The following is a 17613-nucleotide window of genomic DNA, read 5'->3' as shown; positions in this document are numbered from 1 at the left end:
ACTTAAACCACTCCCTTTGCCGCCTCGGAAACCGTCGAAGAAAGGTGTGGTTATAGTGCTTATAAATTGATTTCAAGTAGTTATATTTAATGGTTTGGAGTGTCCTAGGGTTTGTTTTTGAATATAACTTATATGAGCTTTGTTTTATCTACAAAAAATTAGTTCCTGTGATCATTTATGATGTCTTAGTAGATGAAACACCTTCCATCACTGGTAATAGCACTTGCATCTGCTTTCAACGATTACACATTTAAACCTTAATGTCTTAGTAATTTATGGGTGAAAATCTACACAACACACATGGATAATTATATCATGCCCGTGCAGGTGAATACGCAGGCAAAACTTAAGATGTACGCATAGAATCCAGCTATCACTTGGTTTACACATTATATTTAGTCAAACTCTTCCGTCTTTCGCGAAACTCAATTGATCCCAAAATATCCTCTCCTACCAATGTCAGTCATGAACTTCATGTCGTTTTCGATGCCCAGACAGGAGAGTTCAAGGTAAGTTTTACCATTATTGAAGATGGAAAATTCTGTGGAACAATTTATGAAGTGTGTGTATTTTGGTGTGTAATGAGTTAAAAGAAATTCTTTGTGGAATAATACTGGACATAGGATGTACCTGGGATCCACCTTTAATCATTAAATTCCAGCCAATTTCTTTCTATGATTCCCTTTTTTTACAATGAACTATGGCGCCTATGCTTTAAGCATCTTTGTTTTTGAACCATATTCCATGCATTCTGGCATTGATTCAAGAGTTGAAAAAACCGCCTTATTTAAAGTCTCAAAACTACCTTCGCCTTAACGGAATCCTTTCCCTTAGATCAAACAGCTCCATGAACTGTTAACTGTCCATCATTACCCGTTTCTGTGTATCACCTGCTAAGATAATCTTATCCGCTGCGTTGAGTAACTCGAGCATGCGGATACTGCAATAGCTAAATGACTTGTGACCCTTGGAAAATTCGCTCCTGTCTTGCACGCATCTACGGACGCTGAGTAGCGCTCGCCAAAAGGCCTGTCTATCGACCACCGCGGCGTCCGTCCGCTCCCACCCGCACACACCTACGCACACGCGCGCGCTACCACGCGTGCGTACGCATCAAATGACGTCATTCGCGGGCAATCCAGAGTGTATCATGCAATCGCTTTGCCTCCTCCGACTACCAACTGCAACGCTCTCCTAGCGAACCCGTCACCCCCTTCCTCTTACTTCCTTAGCCAAGAGCACCTAAAATGTAACGGCTGGAGGAATTTCCTTGTTAAGTAAAATCTAGGTGAAGTACGCATTTCCAATGTTCTGATGCTCTTTTGTTCTAATTCCGGCGTGAATTTGTTTTGCTTTTGCCATAAGATGCTAAGAATTCCCCAGCTCGCATTTTCCTAGCATTTGCATGACCGGGGCAAAAAATATTATTTACAAGGATTTTTTCATCCATTAGAGTGAGTGTCTTTAAGTATATTGTATAATCTGAAGCCTTTACATGGAATTTCTAATCGAAATTGGGAGATGCTGACCGTGTACAGACCTCCCTAAGTAATCTGTCCATCTGTTGGATAAATAGACAATAGTTAAACTGTTTGAAACAGGATAGCCAGGTAATCGTGTCGTCTGAACGTTTATTGGTGCATTCAGAAATGAATTAAATCATGTTTATTTGTTTTAGGGTTGGTCAATGTAGATATTCATTTGTACTTCTGGCAATTCCGCTTACCTTAAGGGAAACAAATGTGGAAACCGGTCACATTCTGGCGGCATGATAGGTTATTTCGAAAGGCATTAACACAAAAAGAGTATACTTACAAGTGTTGAATGATTTATTTTCCACTATGCTTTTAATATCGAATGCTCCCGTATAACAGTAACTGAAGGTATTAGGTCACCTAATGGGTAAATGGGTATGCGGATCATTTCTACGTGCCCTATCTGGGTGTCTGTTGGTCATTATGGGCACTTTAAAGGGTCGATAAACAGTATTTCTGGTTTACATAAGGAACCGGTTTCCGATTGCATTCAGGAGACAACTATGAAGTTGGATTTTCTACTAACCGATTTCCAATTCATTGCTACCTTTTCGATAGCCAAATGACAATCGTAAATCAGGAACGTGGCTTAATAACTTCGACTTTGTGTTTCAAAAATGCTCTGCAGTACATTTCTGAGCACTCGTGTCGATTCCACAAGTCACAATTTCATATAATACAAGCATTAAAAATTGTCAAAAAACATATTTCTTCCAGGCGTTAGTGTTCAATTAGTGTTGACATTATTTTTTTTTCCAATTCGATTATGTCAACTGTCCCCTTGTTATTTTTCGCACTTTGAATAATTCATTCTTTCAGACAAATGCAACTATTAACAAAAACTTGTTTTTTTTCCTACAGCATTATACATATTCAGACGCGGTGTAAATAGGCAAATTCGCCATTTCGAAAGTACGGAGTTACGCAATGACCAGTCCTGGGTTTTGACTCCAGCTAGCTACTTCGTATTGTCTAAGTTCTGCCTTTTAAACCTCCACCGAATCTGATTGGTGTCAATTGTTGTTAGACACCTCCTCATCAATCGAATCTCAGGAGTTGTACCGATAAAAAATCGTCTTTCTTTTGTTCAACAGTCACTTGCCAAATATCACAGGTTGAATATGTACTATGGTTTCCCACATCCCCCTTTATGGTTTAATGATTGTGGGCAGCTGTAACCCCTGTGTGCGAACTGCCTCAACAGGTGACAGAAGCGCTCTCCAAGGTGGTAGTATTCCTCTTCCCAATCCTTTTCTTCGCTCGTGGTGCAAGAAGAAAGTTAAACCGTATTTCATTCTGTGAAGTTGCATATACCATGGCGAAAGACCGTGACGTGTTTGACGCCTAGCACTCCGCTTTGATAAAAGAGGTTTCGGTAAACTTCCCCAAAATATGAACTCTCTAAAAGGATTCTCAGCCGTTACGCGCATTAATGTGTTTTGTTTGGTTTCTACAGGCTTTGTTTTCCAGGGACTTTTAACAATGTTTAATTCTGCCAATATTTAAGGCTTTTCAATGTGAAAACTGAGGCTCTTGCCTCAGCCTTCAACCCCACGCAAACTTATTTCACATTTGAAAGGTCTTGGGTCACAAATACTTAGCATAACATCGCTAAGTCCATAATGACATCACGAATTTCTTTCGTGTAACTCATTAACAGCTCGTAAGGGCTTCTCCTGATTGTGTATGTAACCTCCCACCGTAGCGGAATACAATACGCTTATCTAAGAAAGTTATATATGATTTTTTCATCTTCCCTTGGGTCAAGGAGCCTTGCGAAGAATTTGGTAATTTTTGCTAAAAATGGCCTCAAACCTAATATGTAGCGCTCGATGGGTGAAGCAAAACTAAATAGATTACGTTTCAACTGTAAAAAATTGGGTTATTGGAACTGTTTCTTGGATGTACCGCGGTGTTTTGCGTCACAAGTTCGGCGGTTGAATGCGGATTGACACTGTGTTGTAGTGATTATGTTTTTGTTTATTTGATGAGAATAACTACTGATTGTACGTCATTAGAGAAGATTCCTAAGGTCCTCTCATTTCTTCGATGCATATGGTGGATGCGAATGGGTGGTATTTTAACTTTCCTGGTAATTGCGTAGAATAACTGTTGCGTCCTAGACTTTCCAGGACGTGTAGGAAGACATAGTACCAAGAGAGAAAGTGTACTGACCACGTTCAAAGTGCTGGGTGCTACTAGTATGCCCCACAGGCCATGCCGCAGAGCGGAAGTACAAAAGCGGAGCTTTAAGTGGCCGCGAAACGAAAAAGAATTGTTGAACAAATGATCGAGTTATCGCAAAAGCTATGCGAAGCGAGGACTTTAAGATTTCATTACCTTTGGAAGCAAATGAATAGGTATACCTTTGCTGACTTGTTGGCTTGTATGTATCAAAGTAAAAGCGCTGCTGATGTGATAGTTTTGCGTACATTTATTACTCAAGACTAGCCCCAACTACTTGGGCACAAGATGGTGAGACTGTAGAAAAAATTCCATTTTGTGCGCCAATTTCAGGCCAGTTCGGAAAAAATATTTTTCTCTGCTGTAACCGTAAGTTTCAGTTAATTTATTGTCCGTATGATCACCAACTTAATCCGTTTAGCGATGCAGGACCTCTACTTATTCACGACTCAGTCTCGGTGAGAAATTTCGCGGTTACCATTCCATCAACCTCGGCGCCAATGGCCACGTGTCACTCTCGGACGTTAAATTGAGCTAGGGAATTGTGCGCCTTGCTGTTACTTGATCAACGCGACGATGGCACTTTAATTCCCGATTCCACCTCTAGTTATACATGTCATTTTCTCTATCACCTGAATTCTTTTAAAGTTGTGGCATTGTGTGGTGTTGACAGTGACGTCACTCTCACCTCACCTTAGCATGCATGAGGAGTCAATGTGCTCAGCATTTTTGAGGTCAAGGCATCTTGAACTGTGGACCATCATCCAACATGACTTGGTCGCCGTTGTACTTGTCTCCGTGCAAAGTAGACATCTCCCTTCCGTTTGAGTTTTCCAACTTAACATGTGTTGCCTCCAGAAGAAATGCTATGATCCTGATTTCAAATTAAGCTTTTTATTAGACCGAGACGTGCGTTTCTATATGATCCATTCAGATCCAGTTGCAGGTGATATTATCGCCAAATTTCTACTCTTTCACCACCAGAAATACGAGTCCCATAGATTTTGGATGGAAATGATGCATTAACCTTGTAATATTGTTTTTTTTTTTTGATGGAAGGAAATGCATTGATATCAATCTGGTTGGTGACCTCTGCGTATGTTCGTATCCAGGGCATGCCACCGGCATGGCGTCAATGGCTGCAGGACTCCAACATCTCCCCTCGAGAGCGCAAGCAAAATCCGGAGCTCGTCATTGAGGTCCTTCAGTGCTACGACGCGGCTACTCAAAATGCCAACCAACAAAAGTTCATGACCCAAAAAGGAGTTTGGGGTAAGCATGAGGTGCAAGCTGCAGTTGACAGGACTTCATGTATAATGTGGTACCTGCTGCTTTGTTATCGTGGATAGGGGCAGTCGTTTTATTAATTTTACTTACTCAGTCAAAACATTGTTTTGATAAAAATATTTTCTTTAAGTTGTAAAGAATTTCGGTCATTGGTACTTTGTTGTTCCTCTGTATGCATTTTTTTCAGTTGTTGAATGCTTGCACAATTCATTTCTCGGTTAACCATGATCTTACATATTGACTTGTCCCCAACACAGTAACTGTGGCAACTTGTCAACCTTCAGTTTGTTTGGGAGAGGCCTAAGCCAATCCCGTTTGACATTGATTGCCTACAACTCAGTCACCTTGAGGATTTGCAAGCCTTTGTGTGAATTCATTCATTCTGGTGTGTAAATTTACCACGAATGAACAATAGCGTACGACCTCTAGGGCGCTGCACATTCTTTGCTTTGACAACACTTTCATAAATGAAATTGGGCGCCTGTGCTGATCGAATACATCGGCCTCATCCTCCTGCCATTCTAATGACTTGGGATTTGTCACATTCCCTAGGGCACTCCGCCGGCTGTGGGCGCTGTGACAACGCGTGTTTAGGCTACTGCAACAGTGAGCCTGACGGCTGCTGCAACGGCAGACCTTACTGTGGAGTTGACCAATCAAATCCCTCTGATCGAAGTCCTCCACCAATCCCACCGCACCAAGCCTCCCACGGGATCGCCTCTCCTGATGAGGTTAGACCAACCCCGATACGTTGCCACTTTTTGTGCTCTCAGGCGACACTTAGCCAATCCGTAGCTATCCGAAGTAGGTTATTTGTGAAATGTTCTCTCAGATTCTGTAGTAATGTTGTTCCTGGTGCGGTTATGTGGCGCTCCTGTGGCTTCATATTCTGAAATCAAAGTTAGTGCGGGGGCATGGGTGACGTACTGGATAAACTGTCAGTGGGTGACTTGTTAAGCTCTATGGGCACCCTGTCTGTGTGTAAGTTAGCTGTAAGGCCTCCGCTGCTCTCTACTGATTGTTTTCATCGATATCACGAAGGAGTTTGTCCTCTTGGTCTCGTAGCCAATTCAAACAATGATTCATCAAATAGACTCTCTGTTGATCTAGTTTTTGCGCATATTTGTCAGGCCCACTATGCCGTTGTAAACAACAATCGAAGCTAAGCGCTGTTGTAAATACGGAGAGAGAGAGAGGCCGATACCTCTCGTCGACATGTTTTATGGCATAAACGATCGCACACATTGTGAGGTGAGATTTAGCTCGCTCTCATTGTGCAAATTTTCAAGTTAAATTGAATTCCTGTAGCGAATTGGTGATTCTGAATAATTTGCTTGCCCTTGCAAAGCTAATGTGATCTGTGAACTACGAGTTGCCGCATTGTTGATTCACGAATTCTTCGTGAAATCTGATGTGCTTGTTTATCCAATTCAATGGAAAGCATTCGTTTCTGTTTTCTCTGTACCTAGATTCGTAACTTATGGAATATTACTATGCATACATACATACACACATACATATATTTGCTTCTTCACTGTCCAAATCGCGTTGAATCTTGTTGGATTTGCATTTTGGAACTTTGCTTGCATTTACCCTAAATGCAAAACTGTTTCTCATTGCTCGTAGAATGGTGCGAGTTGCAGTTTCAAATCTCTTGAGCATTTGGTCACACCCTGTTTAAAATTGTCTCCCTACTAGTTAACCGGCGACTACATAACGTTAGTCACTCCCTCTGATTCACTTTTCTTTTGCCACTGGATTTTAAACCGTATCATACTCATTTTAGTTGCTTTTGGCAAATTTGTCTTATAAAAAACTAATCGGTGCTTGCATATGTATCAGCAACAATAAAGCTCGAAATTGTTTATAAAACTTCAGCAGATACCCTTTTCCAGCCGGTAGATCCTCAACACTGCTTCTGAAGACACTTGGAAATACTCGTTTACTTGGTAATAGCGATCCACAAATGCATGCAGGGCTTAGGGGCACAGACATTCAACTTGGAAGCTTCCATGTGTTGGGCTCTTAACTATTCAACCAACCGATTTGTAAGGATTATTAACGGGCTATCATTGATGCTAATTGGATTAATGAAGCATAAACTAGACTTCTTATTCCATACCTACTCGAATTCACTCTCTCAGACTTCTTAATTTCATCGTTGCGCTTGCTGTTGCATAACATTATGGGGCCCCGTCAAGCTAATTGCATGAATTCACTCGTCAAATTCATCCCGCAATCATGGGAAAGCCAATCGTATTATTATTATACTATCCCTTTTACAGGGAAACAAACATCGGCAATCTGCTTCCACGCACTCATATACCACATCCGGTAGTATCATTGATGATGGCCTTCGAAACATATCCCTCTACGCGGACGACGAAACAGAAGACTCTCAGAGTTGCCACTGTCCCAGTGCACACAAATCCGAGGTAACCTCGCTTAGGTCCCTACTTTATTTTTCCCTAACTCTGTAGATGTTACTTTGGGTACTTTTGACCTTCTAAAATATCACTTGAAGGAAAAAATACCCTAACAACGTCAGAAGTGAATAATGAGACATTTCTCTGAATGATGCAAAACTCAATCCATGCATGGATAATGTTTCATTTCGATTACTGGCTCCAGGAATTTTATCTGGCCAAACACAAAACAAAAGCATGACGAGAAACATTAAGCTAAAGCCGGCCTTTCCAATTGCAAAGTCGAATTTGCGTTTGCAAACAGTCGCATTGCATAAAACCCGGTCACATCCAGTGCCTGCATTTTATGCCAGGCGCGCACACACGCCAAGTTGGTCAGGTTGTAAAGGGCCAAATTTGGATTCTGATTTGGTGAGCGCTAACGTGGCATCCCTGGTACCACCCATTCCTACTTCCATTGCCAAAGACGGAAGTTCGTACACCTAAATTTCTATGCACGTTTAATGCACCGATGCCGATTGGCCGCATTCCCATCTCGCTAAGGGTGGATAAAGTGTCTCAGTTGAGACTTTAAACCTTGCTCAGAATATGCTCTGTCTAATCTGACGTTCCTCTCTCCATTGCTTGGTCTTTTACGACACTCTTAGAACAAAAGTGCAGTAGTTTTCACCACATTAGGCAGTCCAGTTAACATTGTCTTCAAATAATACATTCTTTGCATAGAATTGCGATTACCATTTACTTATTTTGTGCAAAATTTGTTAACTTGGTAAAGTCTTCCTTCGCTTGGTATTAGTAGGAATAACTTGTGTTCCCACCTACGCGTAAAGTCGTAGCGAATACTATTTTGGGTTCTCCGAAAACGGGATTTTATGGAGTTATTTGATTTAAGCGATTCCCCATTAACGCATTAATAATAATCATCAACTTAGCTGTTCCTTTCAAAATCGAAAATTGTCGCTTATGCTTTCTTAAACAGGTAAAACGCTAACTGCCAGGTTATCGTTCCCATTAAACTTTCATTAAGCTCTTCTTGTATAATGCACTGGAATAAATGAAAGTAAACTTATTAACAAAATTTCACTAGTCATTTTAATGCACCTACATTGCAATTCCGCTTAATGGGTTCAGTTTATATGTACTTGAGGTATCGCCCTTTAGCTGCTACTGAGAAGCCACAGCTTGAAAGATCTGGATTAGTTAAATCGCTTCACCGAATCCATTTGCGCTATTTGAGACATTAACAAAGCTTTGTCATGCTTTTACACATTTTTTGCAGTTTGCTTTACTGCATTCTCTGTTAAAAATGAACCTCCGGGATAACATCCGCTTCAATTTTTTTTTTGGTGTTCATCGATAATGTTCCATTAGATCCAACCCTACGAGAATGTGCCTGCCATACTAACCGGTCTTCATGGCACCAGCAAACGTATCTCAGCCTCCTTCACAGGACTTGGAGGACTGCTGACGGATCCTTTCACGGGCGAGAAGGTGAATGTTGCGTTGGCGGATTCTGGTAGGTTTCTGTGCTTAATAGTGCACTGGCATCTTAAATTGCAGATATAGATAATTATCTGCCTTTCTTTATAGTTTTCAGTCCTCTGAGCCGTTTGTTGCTATTTTAAACTCCAGTTATGGTTATTCAATTAAAATAAATTTACCAAACACCAAACTTATCCTTTAGTTATTTTTAGTGCTATTTTTTTATGAAAAGCGAGCCTACATAGCCAATGCTTTTGTTGGAAAATGTCTCACCACAAGTTGGCTTTTACTGCCGCGTGGATTAATGTGATATATTCTGCTGGAATTCATTTAATTGCCACATTTAAGCGATTTTAAAATTCACATCAGTTCGCCATTACTTTGAGTTTTTCCGTGATCTCTACTGAATCATTAAAAGGTTTTAATAACCTGGTTCCTAATTTGCCCTACCTTAAACTTGCCTCTTTTTTAATCAAAAATCGTCTAAAAGATAGTCAAAATGTAAGGCTAGTTTTCGGTGAAAGACAGCCAACCTGCCACGACTTTTATTTAAAGCCCACGCCTTAGATAACTGACTGTACCTGTGAAAGTACATCTTTCCCAAGTAATGGTACTCGATCACGCAGTTACAGATTGTCAGCAACATCCTTCAACATGGTCGGGATGGATCATTTTCTGTCCACCTTAAACCAGTATGCAAAAAACATTGACGCACTTCTTCCCCGAGAAGGCATATGCATTGTGTGCTGTATGACTGCGACTTAGCGTCCGAGCATGCTTTGTGCTCGGAACGTAGAGTGTCCGCCCACAAGCTAACATTGGCTCCACTTGCCATGTGCTTCTGCCCTTTCATGCAGTTAAGCCTTGATCTGTAATGATGGTCACTTAAATCACGCGTCACCAGATCAAATCATCGTATAACAACCTTAGATCCCTTTTTTGAAATGTTTTCAGTTTCTTTGTCACATTTCTTGTCGAAAAAAGTCGGCATTGAAACCTGAACTTCGGAGCTGCACTTTCGCTAAGACCTTGGACTAAATAAATATATGCTAATCGAAAAACCTCATTTCACTTAATGCATTCCCCTTAGTACCTTGCAGTAGCAAAAATAGGCGTTGACAAAGGGACAAGTTCCCATGGAATTACCCAAGACACCTCAAATTTCGGTTTACAGCTACGCAAGACAAGTGGCATTTTTAAATGCAAATTCGCGTGTCCAACCATGCCTTGTTGCGCATGGATTTGTACAACCCTTTTTCGTGGCTCGTCACACGGCTAATCTTCCATAAAGCTATAGTGAAGTACGTTATCCTCCGTTGGTACACAGACATAAGGTTACTGTTATTTGTGATTCCACACAGGCTGTTGAAGAGGCTAAACTACAGGTCACCGATTTCGAGGTAGATGGCAACTTGATTTTCACTGTTTTTTAATAGAATGAACAAGAGGACGAAGGAAAGATGTTAAATTCTAAAGAGAAAGAACTTGGAACTGGGGCATTAAGCTCAATGAGTTATTCGAATTTTTCAACATTTAACTTTGACATACTTTTACGCCACCCTCGTGATGATGCAAAATAACTTTGCAGCCAAATTACTTTTCGGTAGACCGCAAGATAAACACCGAAAATGCCCCATTTTGCAGCATCATAAATTCACTGCGCGGATGCAGTAATCTTATTGGAAATAAAGCCAAAGAATGCGCATCATTCATGTTCCCGATACAAATTAATCTCACATGCAGTGCATTTGGTGTCACAAAATCTGTTCTTTACCAGTCAAAAGTGTTTTAATGAATTGTATGCATATATTAAGCCTTAAATTTCCATCTAATGCAAGCTTATTTGCTTACTGGTCCATTGGAGTTGTAAAATAGCCTTATCCTTACCAGGTTTGCGGAATTTGTCGTTGGACTAGGCTAGCAAAGGGTGCCTGTTTTTGCATTAAGCGTCACAACCTTGGGCAGCGATCGACAGAAGTTTGTGCTGTGCTCAACTAGGCTTTGGGGCCTAGCCCCTCAGCAAGTCAGCATAGACAAGCCTGACAGTTGCATTCAAGGGAGGAGTAAGAGTATAACTTGTGTGATTTACCTCGTCTGTTAACTCCGAGGTACAATTCTCTGATCAAAGTTCGACCGACTTACAAATTTAGTGACGTTTTTTTACCAAAATTGTTTATATTCTTACCGATTTACATCCATTTGCTTTACTACGATGATCCGCTTTTCTAAACATCATATTGGAGGGTTAAATTAGTTTTCAGCGTTCCAAATTATTTGTGGAGAGTTGAGTTCTTACACTCCGATGGTTCTTCATATGGTTGTAGTCTCTCTCGTTCCCTTTTTAACCCAAACGCATTGTATCACCTTTGTGAATAAGGTAAAAGTTGAAACCCATATGCAATGTATTATTTACCTGATAATTATTTTCGCAAATTGGGGCCATCATTTAGGGGTCAGAGATCTGTAGCTGTCAAATTTTGCAGCAATAATTGAGTGGGTCTGCGGCTTCAAAAGAACAGCAGCTTGTTCAGCTTATGATCATTAAAGTTTTTGTTTTTCTTTACAGCTAGATAGTTAAAAGTTATCAAATCTGTACCCGAAACCGTTCATCGCTTACATTCTTGTATTGGAAGTACTCCGGGATCTTACTAAATCCCAAGTGTACAAACGTAATGTTCCGGACAGCATGCATTTCTCCTACCTGGGATAAACCCTAATTTGCATGCCACCAACACAACCGAGCGCAGTTTTACCACGGGTGCTGAGATCGGCCGGTTAATTAACCCGTTCCTGGGCGCTCAACTCTCTGCAGTTTTGGGGTAGTGCATCACAAATCAATTCGCATAAAACTTGTCATTTGTACTTTATGCGTGGCTTTTTCTTCCAAGTTTGCCTTTTAAAGCATGCAAAATTAGAGGTGGTGGTTTCCGATTTAGAAACGAAACGTGAAAAGGTGTGCTTTAAGCGTTTTATTCGAAGGCTACAAATGGTTTTGCTATCCAGGATGGTGTATGACGACAACCTTACTTTTTCTTTGCTATCACTTTCCCTTGGTATCATTTTGAGTGCCTTTAAAACGCTCGAAGGTTATAGAAATATTTTTGGTTTGAAAGTAAATGACGATTTCGTGCCTAAGCCCATAATGAAAACCCAAATTATTGGATTATTTGAATATTTCTGAATAAATGAGCCTCTTTTTATATGAGTTTATAGGCAGGATAAATTGTTTGTCATTTATAGCACCTGCTTAACTTAAATGACCTTTTTAACTGCACCTGGTTTCATTAAACTGTGTCTTTTGTCGCTTGTCTGTTACTGTGTGCGGCGCAAAACAGGTAGACAAGAGGACCTGACAGAGGCCTCTATAATTTCAGCTCTTCACACTGGTTGGCCCTTTCCTTCTAATTGCTACCTAGTCCAAGACCTCCTGGAGCCTCCGAGGAATTGGCAGCACTTTCATTCTACTCTTCTCAACGAAGTGCCAGACAATAGAAATGTTTCACTACTTAAAATCATCCTAAATTCAAACAACCATAAAAGTCTTACGGGTTAAAAGTACAGTGCATGTGTACACGGTTCCTTTTGTATCTAGAACCAACGGATGATGAGAGCCTACGGACGACAGAGGAAGGTCACTCGCAGGTCTTGCCAGACATGGAGGCGGGCGAGATGGAGATGGAGGCGGAGGAGGCGGCGGTGGCAGAAGAGCTCTCTTCCTCCGCTAGCTGCTCTAGCGCCTTCGTCAAGTTACAGATCGTCAATGGCGTGGCGGAGGAGGATGATGGTGAGACTATCGATGAAGACCAACCTGACGAGGACGCAGCTATGATTGTCGTGACTCATGTAGGTTCACCCCTCTCAGGTTGCGAACATGATTTAATGACAATAAAATTTGCATACCTGCAAAGTGATATGCAAGCTTCATTTCACTTGGAAATGGCTCTGAGTTCTTTCCTGTGAACCTTATCATGTGAAAGTATAATTTTTGCTATAAAATAGAAAGGAACGAAGGAATCAAATTACGTTCTTGCAGTTTGCTAAGCTTTATTATATTTGTTAATACTGAACTGAGTCAAAATCATTAAATTTTGGTGAAATTCCCCAGCTTTTACTGAAATATTTTATCTTAATATTGCTGTTGTTGTCACGTCTACGTCTGCTAGATGGAGACAGAAAACGAAGCTGAAGTGGAAAGTGAAGGGGACTCCTCACCGACCGTACCACAGCAACAAAGGCCGCGTTCCTCCAGTCGTACTCACCGCCAACATCCTTCCGATCTCTCTGGTACCGCTTCCGGAGCCCTCACAGCTCAGCAGCGTGGTCGGACGACCGAAAGGGTGATTTCGCGACCCAACATTGTACCTCAAAGCGGTGGTGGTGGTGGTACATGTCGTACACGCTCTCGTCTACGGCTGACGGAAAGGCAAATCCTCGAGAAACTAAGCTCCATTGTCAGCAATGGGCGTCCTTGCGAGAAGTACGCCACCCTAGAGAGGATCGGTCATGGGTGTGTAGTTTCTTTGACGCTTATTATGGCGACAGTTTCACCTTTTGCGTCCCCTTTTACCATGTTTATGCAATTCGATAGACAACAATGGTTGTTCCTTTGATCTGGTCACTTGCTTTGGATACTGGGCGTTGGTATTATATCCACACTGACTTCGATTAATCCTGAACCAAACAAAGGCAAACCTATTTCTCCTTCTAGGGCGTCAGGCGTTGTTTACGTTGGTGAGGACATTGTCACCAAACAGAAAGTCGCCATCAAGCAGATGAATCTTAGGCAACAGCCTAAAAAAGACCTTATTCTTAACGAGATCCTGGTGATGCGGGCCCATCGCAACGCCAACATTGTGAACTTCCTGGACAGCTTTCTAGTAGGCCTTTTTCATCACTTTGCAATTTCACTAAGCTGATGAGTGTGTTAAATGTTATCCCAAGGGTAATTGGCATTGGGGCATCAATGCTTTCCGTGCCCAGTCAGCTGCAAGCCCAGTAATCTTCGGATACTGTGATTATCCCCGGCAATAGTTAACCTTTCCAGAGAATTTCGTGCATATTAAAAAATTCGACTATTAGACGGCGAATTTAATTACAAGGTGCTGGAAAAGGCGGTTTGTACACCAGAATTGTTAGCACCCCACTTACATGTTGTCAGTAACTTGACAATAGGCCAAAATTAGAATTTTCTTTTCCTTTTTTATATCCGTAAACTCATGTATGATTTTTTTAGAGGCTTAACGACTGGGTTCTAAGTAACTTAGTGACTTTGTAATTTTAAAAGCAGTAGATAAAATATGTACTTATGGTGTTACTTCAAATGTCGTCTGCCCTTACAGAACCAAAATACGGCAAGGGGTTTTAAATTGTTTGCTGATTTACTTGTAGTCCGATAAACAAGAATTGTGGTTTTCAATTCCACTTCTTATCTCAGCCGTAAGATTTCGCAAATAAATTACTCATTATTAGATAGCAGTGAGGTTGTATTCAAGTTTCTCAAAACTTTTAGTTTAGTAAACACAAACCCTTCAAAACATTGTCTTATTTTCAAGTGTTAATAGTGTCAAACGTTATTTTATTTCTTAGATTGGCAGTGAGCTGTGGGTAGTGATGGAGTATCTTGACGGAGGTTCGTTAACTGACATCGTTACAACAGCCTGCATGGAAGAAAAGCACATTGCCACTGTCTGTCGGGAGGTAAGCACTGAAAAAATTGGGCTGGCTAATCACCCAAACCGCAGGGCGTGATGGCACCATTTCCGCCCCCACATTGTAGACCCTACAGGCGCTTAACTTTCTGCACTCAAATCACGTGATCCACCGGGATATCAAGTCGGACAACATTCTTCTGGGTCTGGACGGCTCAGTGAAGCTGACGGACTTTGGATTCTGCGCTCAACTCAGTCCTGACGAAGCTAAACGATCGACCATGGTGGGTACACCCTATTGGATGGCGCCTGAGGTCGTTGTTCGCAAGCAGTACGGTCCCAAAGTCGACATCTGGTCCCTCGGTATCATGACCCTAGAGATGCTAGATGGTGAACCGCCCTACCTCAGTGAAAATCCCCTCAAGGTATGCACGCACATCTCACTCGGCGCTTACATACCCTATTAAATGAGTCCGTTAGCGACACCTGGGTCGCCTCTGAAGACGCTGAAAGCCATCCCACTCTTGAAGAAGCGTTATTATGAACATTTCTCTGACCCTTGCAACATTCATAATTGAATATTCTTGAATAATCATTGCATATAGTTCCGTTAATAACGCGTTTAATGTTTTCAAATGTAGTCTTGTTTCCTTACTGGCCATTATTCTACTGCGAGCCTCTGTCGATTCGACTAGCGTCAACGGATTTTACCCATCTATGAAGTTATGATGTGATCTTTAACCAATGAAATCGATAGTACCATTCTTCTAGAATGGTGTTGCATACCACTAGCACTAGTTACAACTCCAAAGTTATCCCCAAAGACTTACTAAGACGCCTGTCTGGAAGCAGGCGTTTAAGAAGAACGAGTGACTACACGAGATGTCACTAGCGCTTGGGCTAAATTGCAGAAGGCTATAAAATCTTGCGCAGTCAAGTGCATGCTAGAAAATAGGTCCGCATCTCACCCCATCAGAAGCATCAGAAAGTTGAGAAGAATTGTTTGTCTTTTTGCTCCAACGTAAACAGGACTATTTTTAGGGACACTTTGCCTTTCAGGCGCTCTACCTGATAGCAATTAACGGCAAACCGGAAATAAAGAGCAAAGACCGACTGAGTGATGACCTGGTCGGCTTTTTGGACTGCTGCCTAGAGGTCGATGTCTCAAAACGCGGCACTGCAGAAAGGCTCCTGAAGGCATGTTTCAGTGATGTTATTGTTAGGATAGATAATTTGCCTTGGAGTTGATCTGTTGTTTGATGCTGTTGTAAAAGCACCTCACTGAGGATAGAGGATCAAATAATCGGCCGATTTTTTCGGTCTAGTTGCAACTTTCTCTACTTTATGTAACAAAGCAAGTATTTGTTCGTAAGTGCTCTTACCTCATCCTCCGTATGTCTGTATCTGTACCGTCCGACTCACGCCTGAGGATGGTGTAAGATTTCTGAGTCTGAAAGTATCTTTATCATACCCTTACAGAATGACTAAAACACCGCAAACGGGTTGACACCGTAATGCCAGAGCCTAAAAAGTCCCACGTTGTAAAACATGAAATTGCAAATTTCATTCTACTGTTTCATTCCAGCACCAATTCATAACTACGACAGCGGAGTCGGTCAACGTGCTCGTTCCCTTGATCCTCCTCGCCCGAGGCAATTCCCAGAGCGAAATCATCCGGAGTGCAGATTTTTTTATACAGAATTCCACATAGTGCCTGTTGTGTGTACCGCCACTTTTGTTCGCTCTGCTCCATCGCACCTCAAAGAAGGCGCAAACGTACTTGTACATAGTGTCTGAACCCCTACGTGATGCGATGTGTACGTGTCAGTGGGCGAGTGCCAAACTGTGTTGTAATTTTGTTCGCTTGTGCAAATATGAGCCTCAGTCTTTCTTTCCTCCCCGCTGCCTCTCATGCTACTTCTTTGTTCCCCTGTGTGTTGTCTGCTTCTGAGCCGCTAACCACACCGATTTCCTGTGAATTCGGAGAATGTCCCCTTCGCCTCCTCCTTCCTCAGTCAGCCAAGATAGCACTGTCTTATTTTCGATTTCCACTCAAATTCTATCTTTCCCCATCACCATTCATAACTTCGTTTATCCCATTTCCAATAAGATGCGTGTCCATGAAGAATTGAAATGTATCATACTTTCTGAATGAATTATCTACTTTTAAAAATCTTTTGAGTTGGCGTCGCAAGCTCACAGGAGGCCGTTGGGCTGGCAGAAATTCCGATCAAAAATAAACCAAGTAGAGGCTCGTGGCGGGTATTCAGTTGAATGAATAAAGCACTATCCGAATCCGCCTATGCAAGCACAGATGCAAGTAGGGCTGATGCTTCAAAAGCATAAATTGGATTACTTTTTGACGACCAATAAGATAGGGTTTTATCACGTCGAGACAAGGATCAAGAAAAGCATGCTTGCGCATCATAATTGTCAGATTTAAGATCACAAATGCACAACACCACGACACTGTCGGCCGCCAGGTACCCTAGCATACCTCACGCGAATACGAAGAGATGAAATGAAGACAACTCTTCCCCCATCAAAGTGTTGGAGTTGAAGTGCAAGTGTCCTGTTGCCAACTTAGATATCAGATAGCCATACTTCTGATGGCTTTACAAGTAACCTATATTAGTAAACTAAAAAGCCGAGCAAAACGGCTGGGTGCGGGTCAAAGTCGGCTAAGGTAAGATCTTTACTGCGCAGATGCGGTTGACTAAAGACCTGTAACACTAATTTAACTAGGCCGTTAGCTACCTGAGCTTTCGGCCTTCACAGGTAGTATCCAACTTTTCTGTAAATTAAGGCCAAATCCGTACTGATGGAAGTTGATACCATCGCAGGTGATGCTCGAAAGGCTGTTACATTCACAAATGACAGGAACAAGTGAACTCACTCGGTCCAGTGAACAACTATCTTTACTCTCACTTTTTTACAAACATCTACCGTATCAAAAATTACTGAAATATTGTAGTGCAACACGTGATTGATTGAGCAGCTTAGGCGCTAGCTTTTTTAGCTTTACTAATAACTCGAAGTCTAGCCCTACTA

General features: G+C 41.7%; 2 protein-coding genes across 2 annotated transcripts in view; one reads left to right on the top strand and one right to left on the bottom strand. All coding sequences in view use genetic code 11, as the record gives it.

Annotated features, from left to right (window-relative positions):
• Positions 1 to 4834: 4834 nt before the first annotated feature.
• On the top strand, positions 4835 to 15810 carry EGR_02362 (Serine/threonine-protein kinase PAK; the record flags this gene model as incomplete). Its single annotated transcript, XM_024491611.1, has 10 exons — positions 4835 to 4991; positions 5559 to 5737; positions 7292 to 7441; positions 8804 to 8948; positions 12507 to 12757; positions 13078 to 13421; positions 13623 to 13791; positions 14501 to 14611; positions 14691 to 14987; positions 15622 to 15810. The coding sequence occupies 10 exons, from the start codon at positions 4835 to 4837 to the stop codon at positions 15808 to 15810; spliced, it is 1992 nt and encodes a 663-aa protein (XP_024354117.1).
• A 135-nt stretch (positions 15811 to 15945) lies between these two features.
• Positions 15946 to 17613, bottom strand: part of EGR_02361 (Serine/threonine-protein kinase svkA) — a gene marked incomplete at both ends in the record, with an annotated part of 14688 nt that continues 13020 nt past the window's right edge. Inside the window, one exon of the mRNA XM_024491610.1 lies at positions 15946 to 16012. Coding sequence (XP_024354116.1) covers positions 15946 to 16012 — 67 coding nt within the window. The remainder of the gene's footprint in view (positions 16013 to 17613) is intronic.

This window comes from Echinococcus granulosus (genome assembly GCF_000524195.1).
Source record: "Echinococcus granulosus chromosome Unknown EG_S00010, whole genome shotgun sequence".
NCBI lineage: Eukaryota > Metazoa > Platyhelminthes > Cestoda > Cyclophyllidea > Taeniidae > Echinococcus > Echinococcus granulosus.
This window is presented reverse-complemented; position numbering and strand designations above follow the sequence as displayed.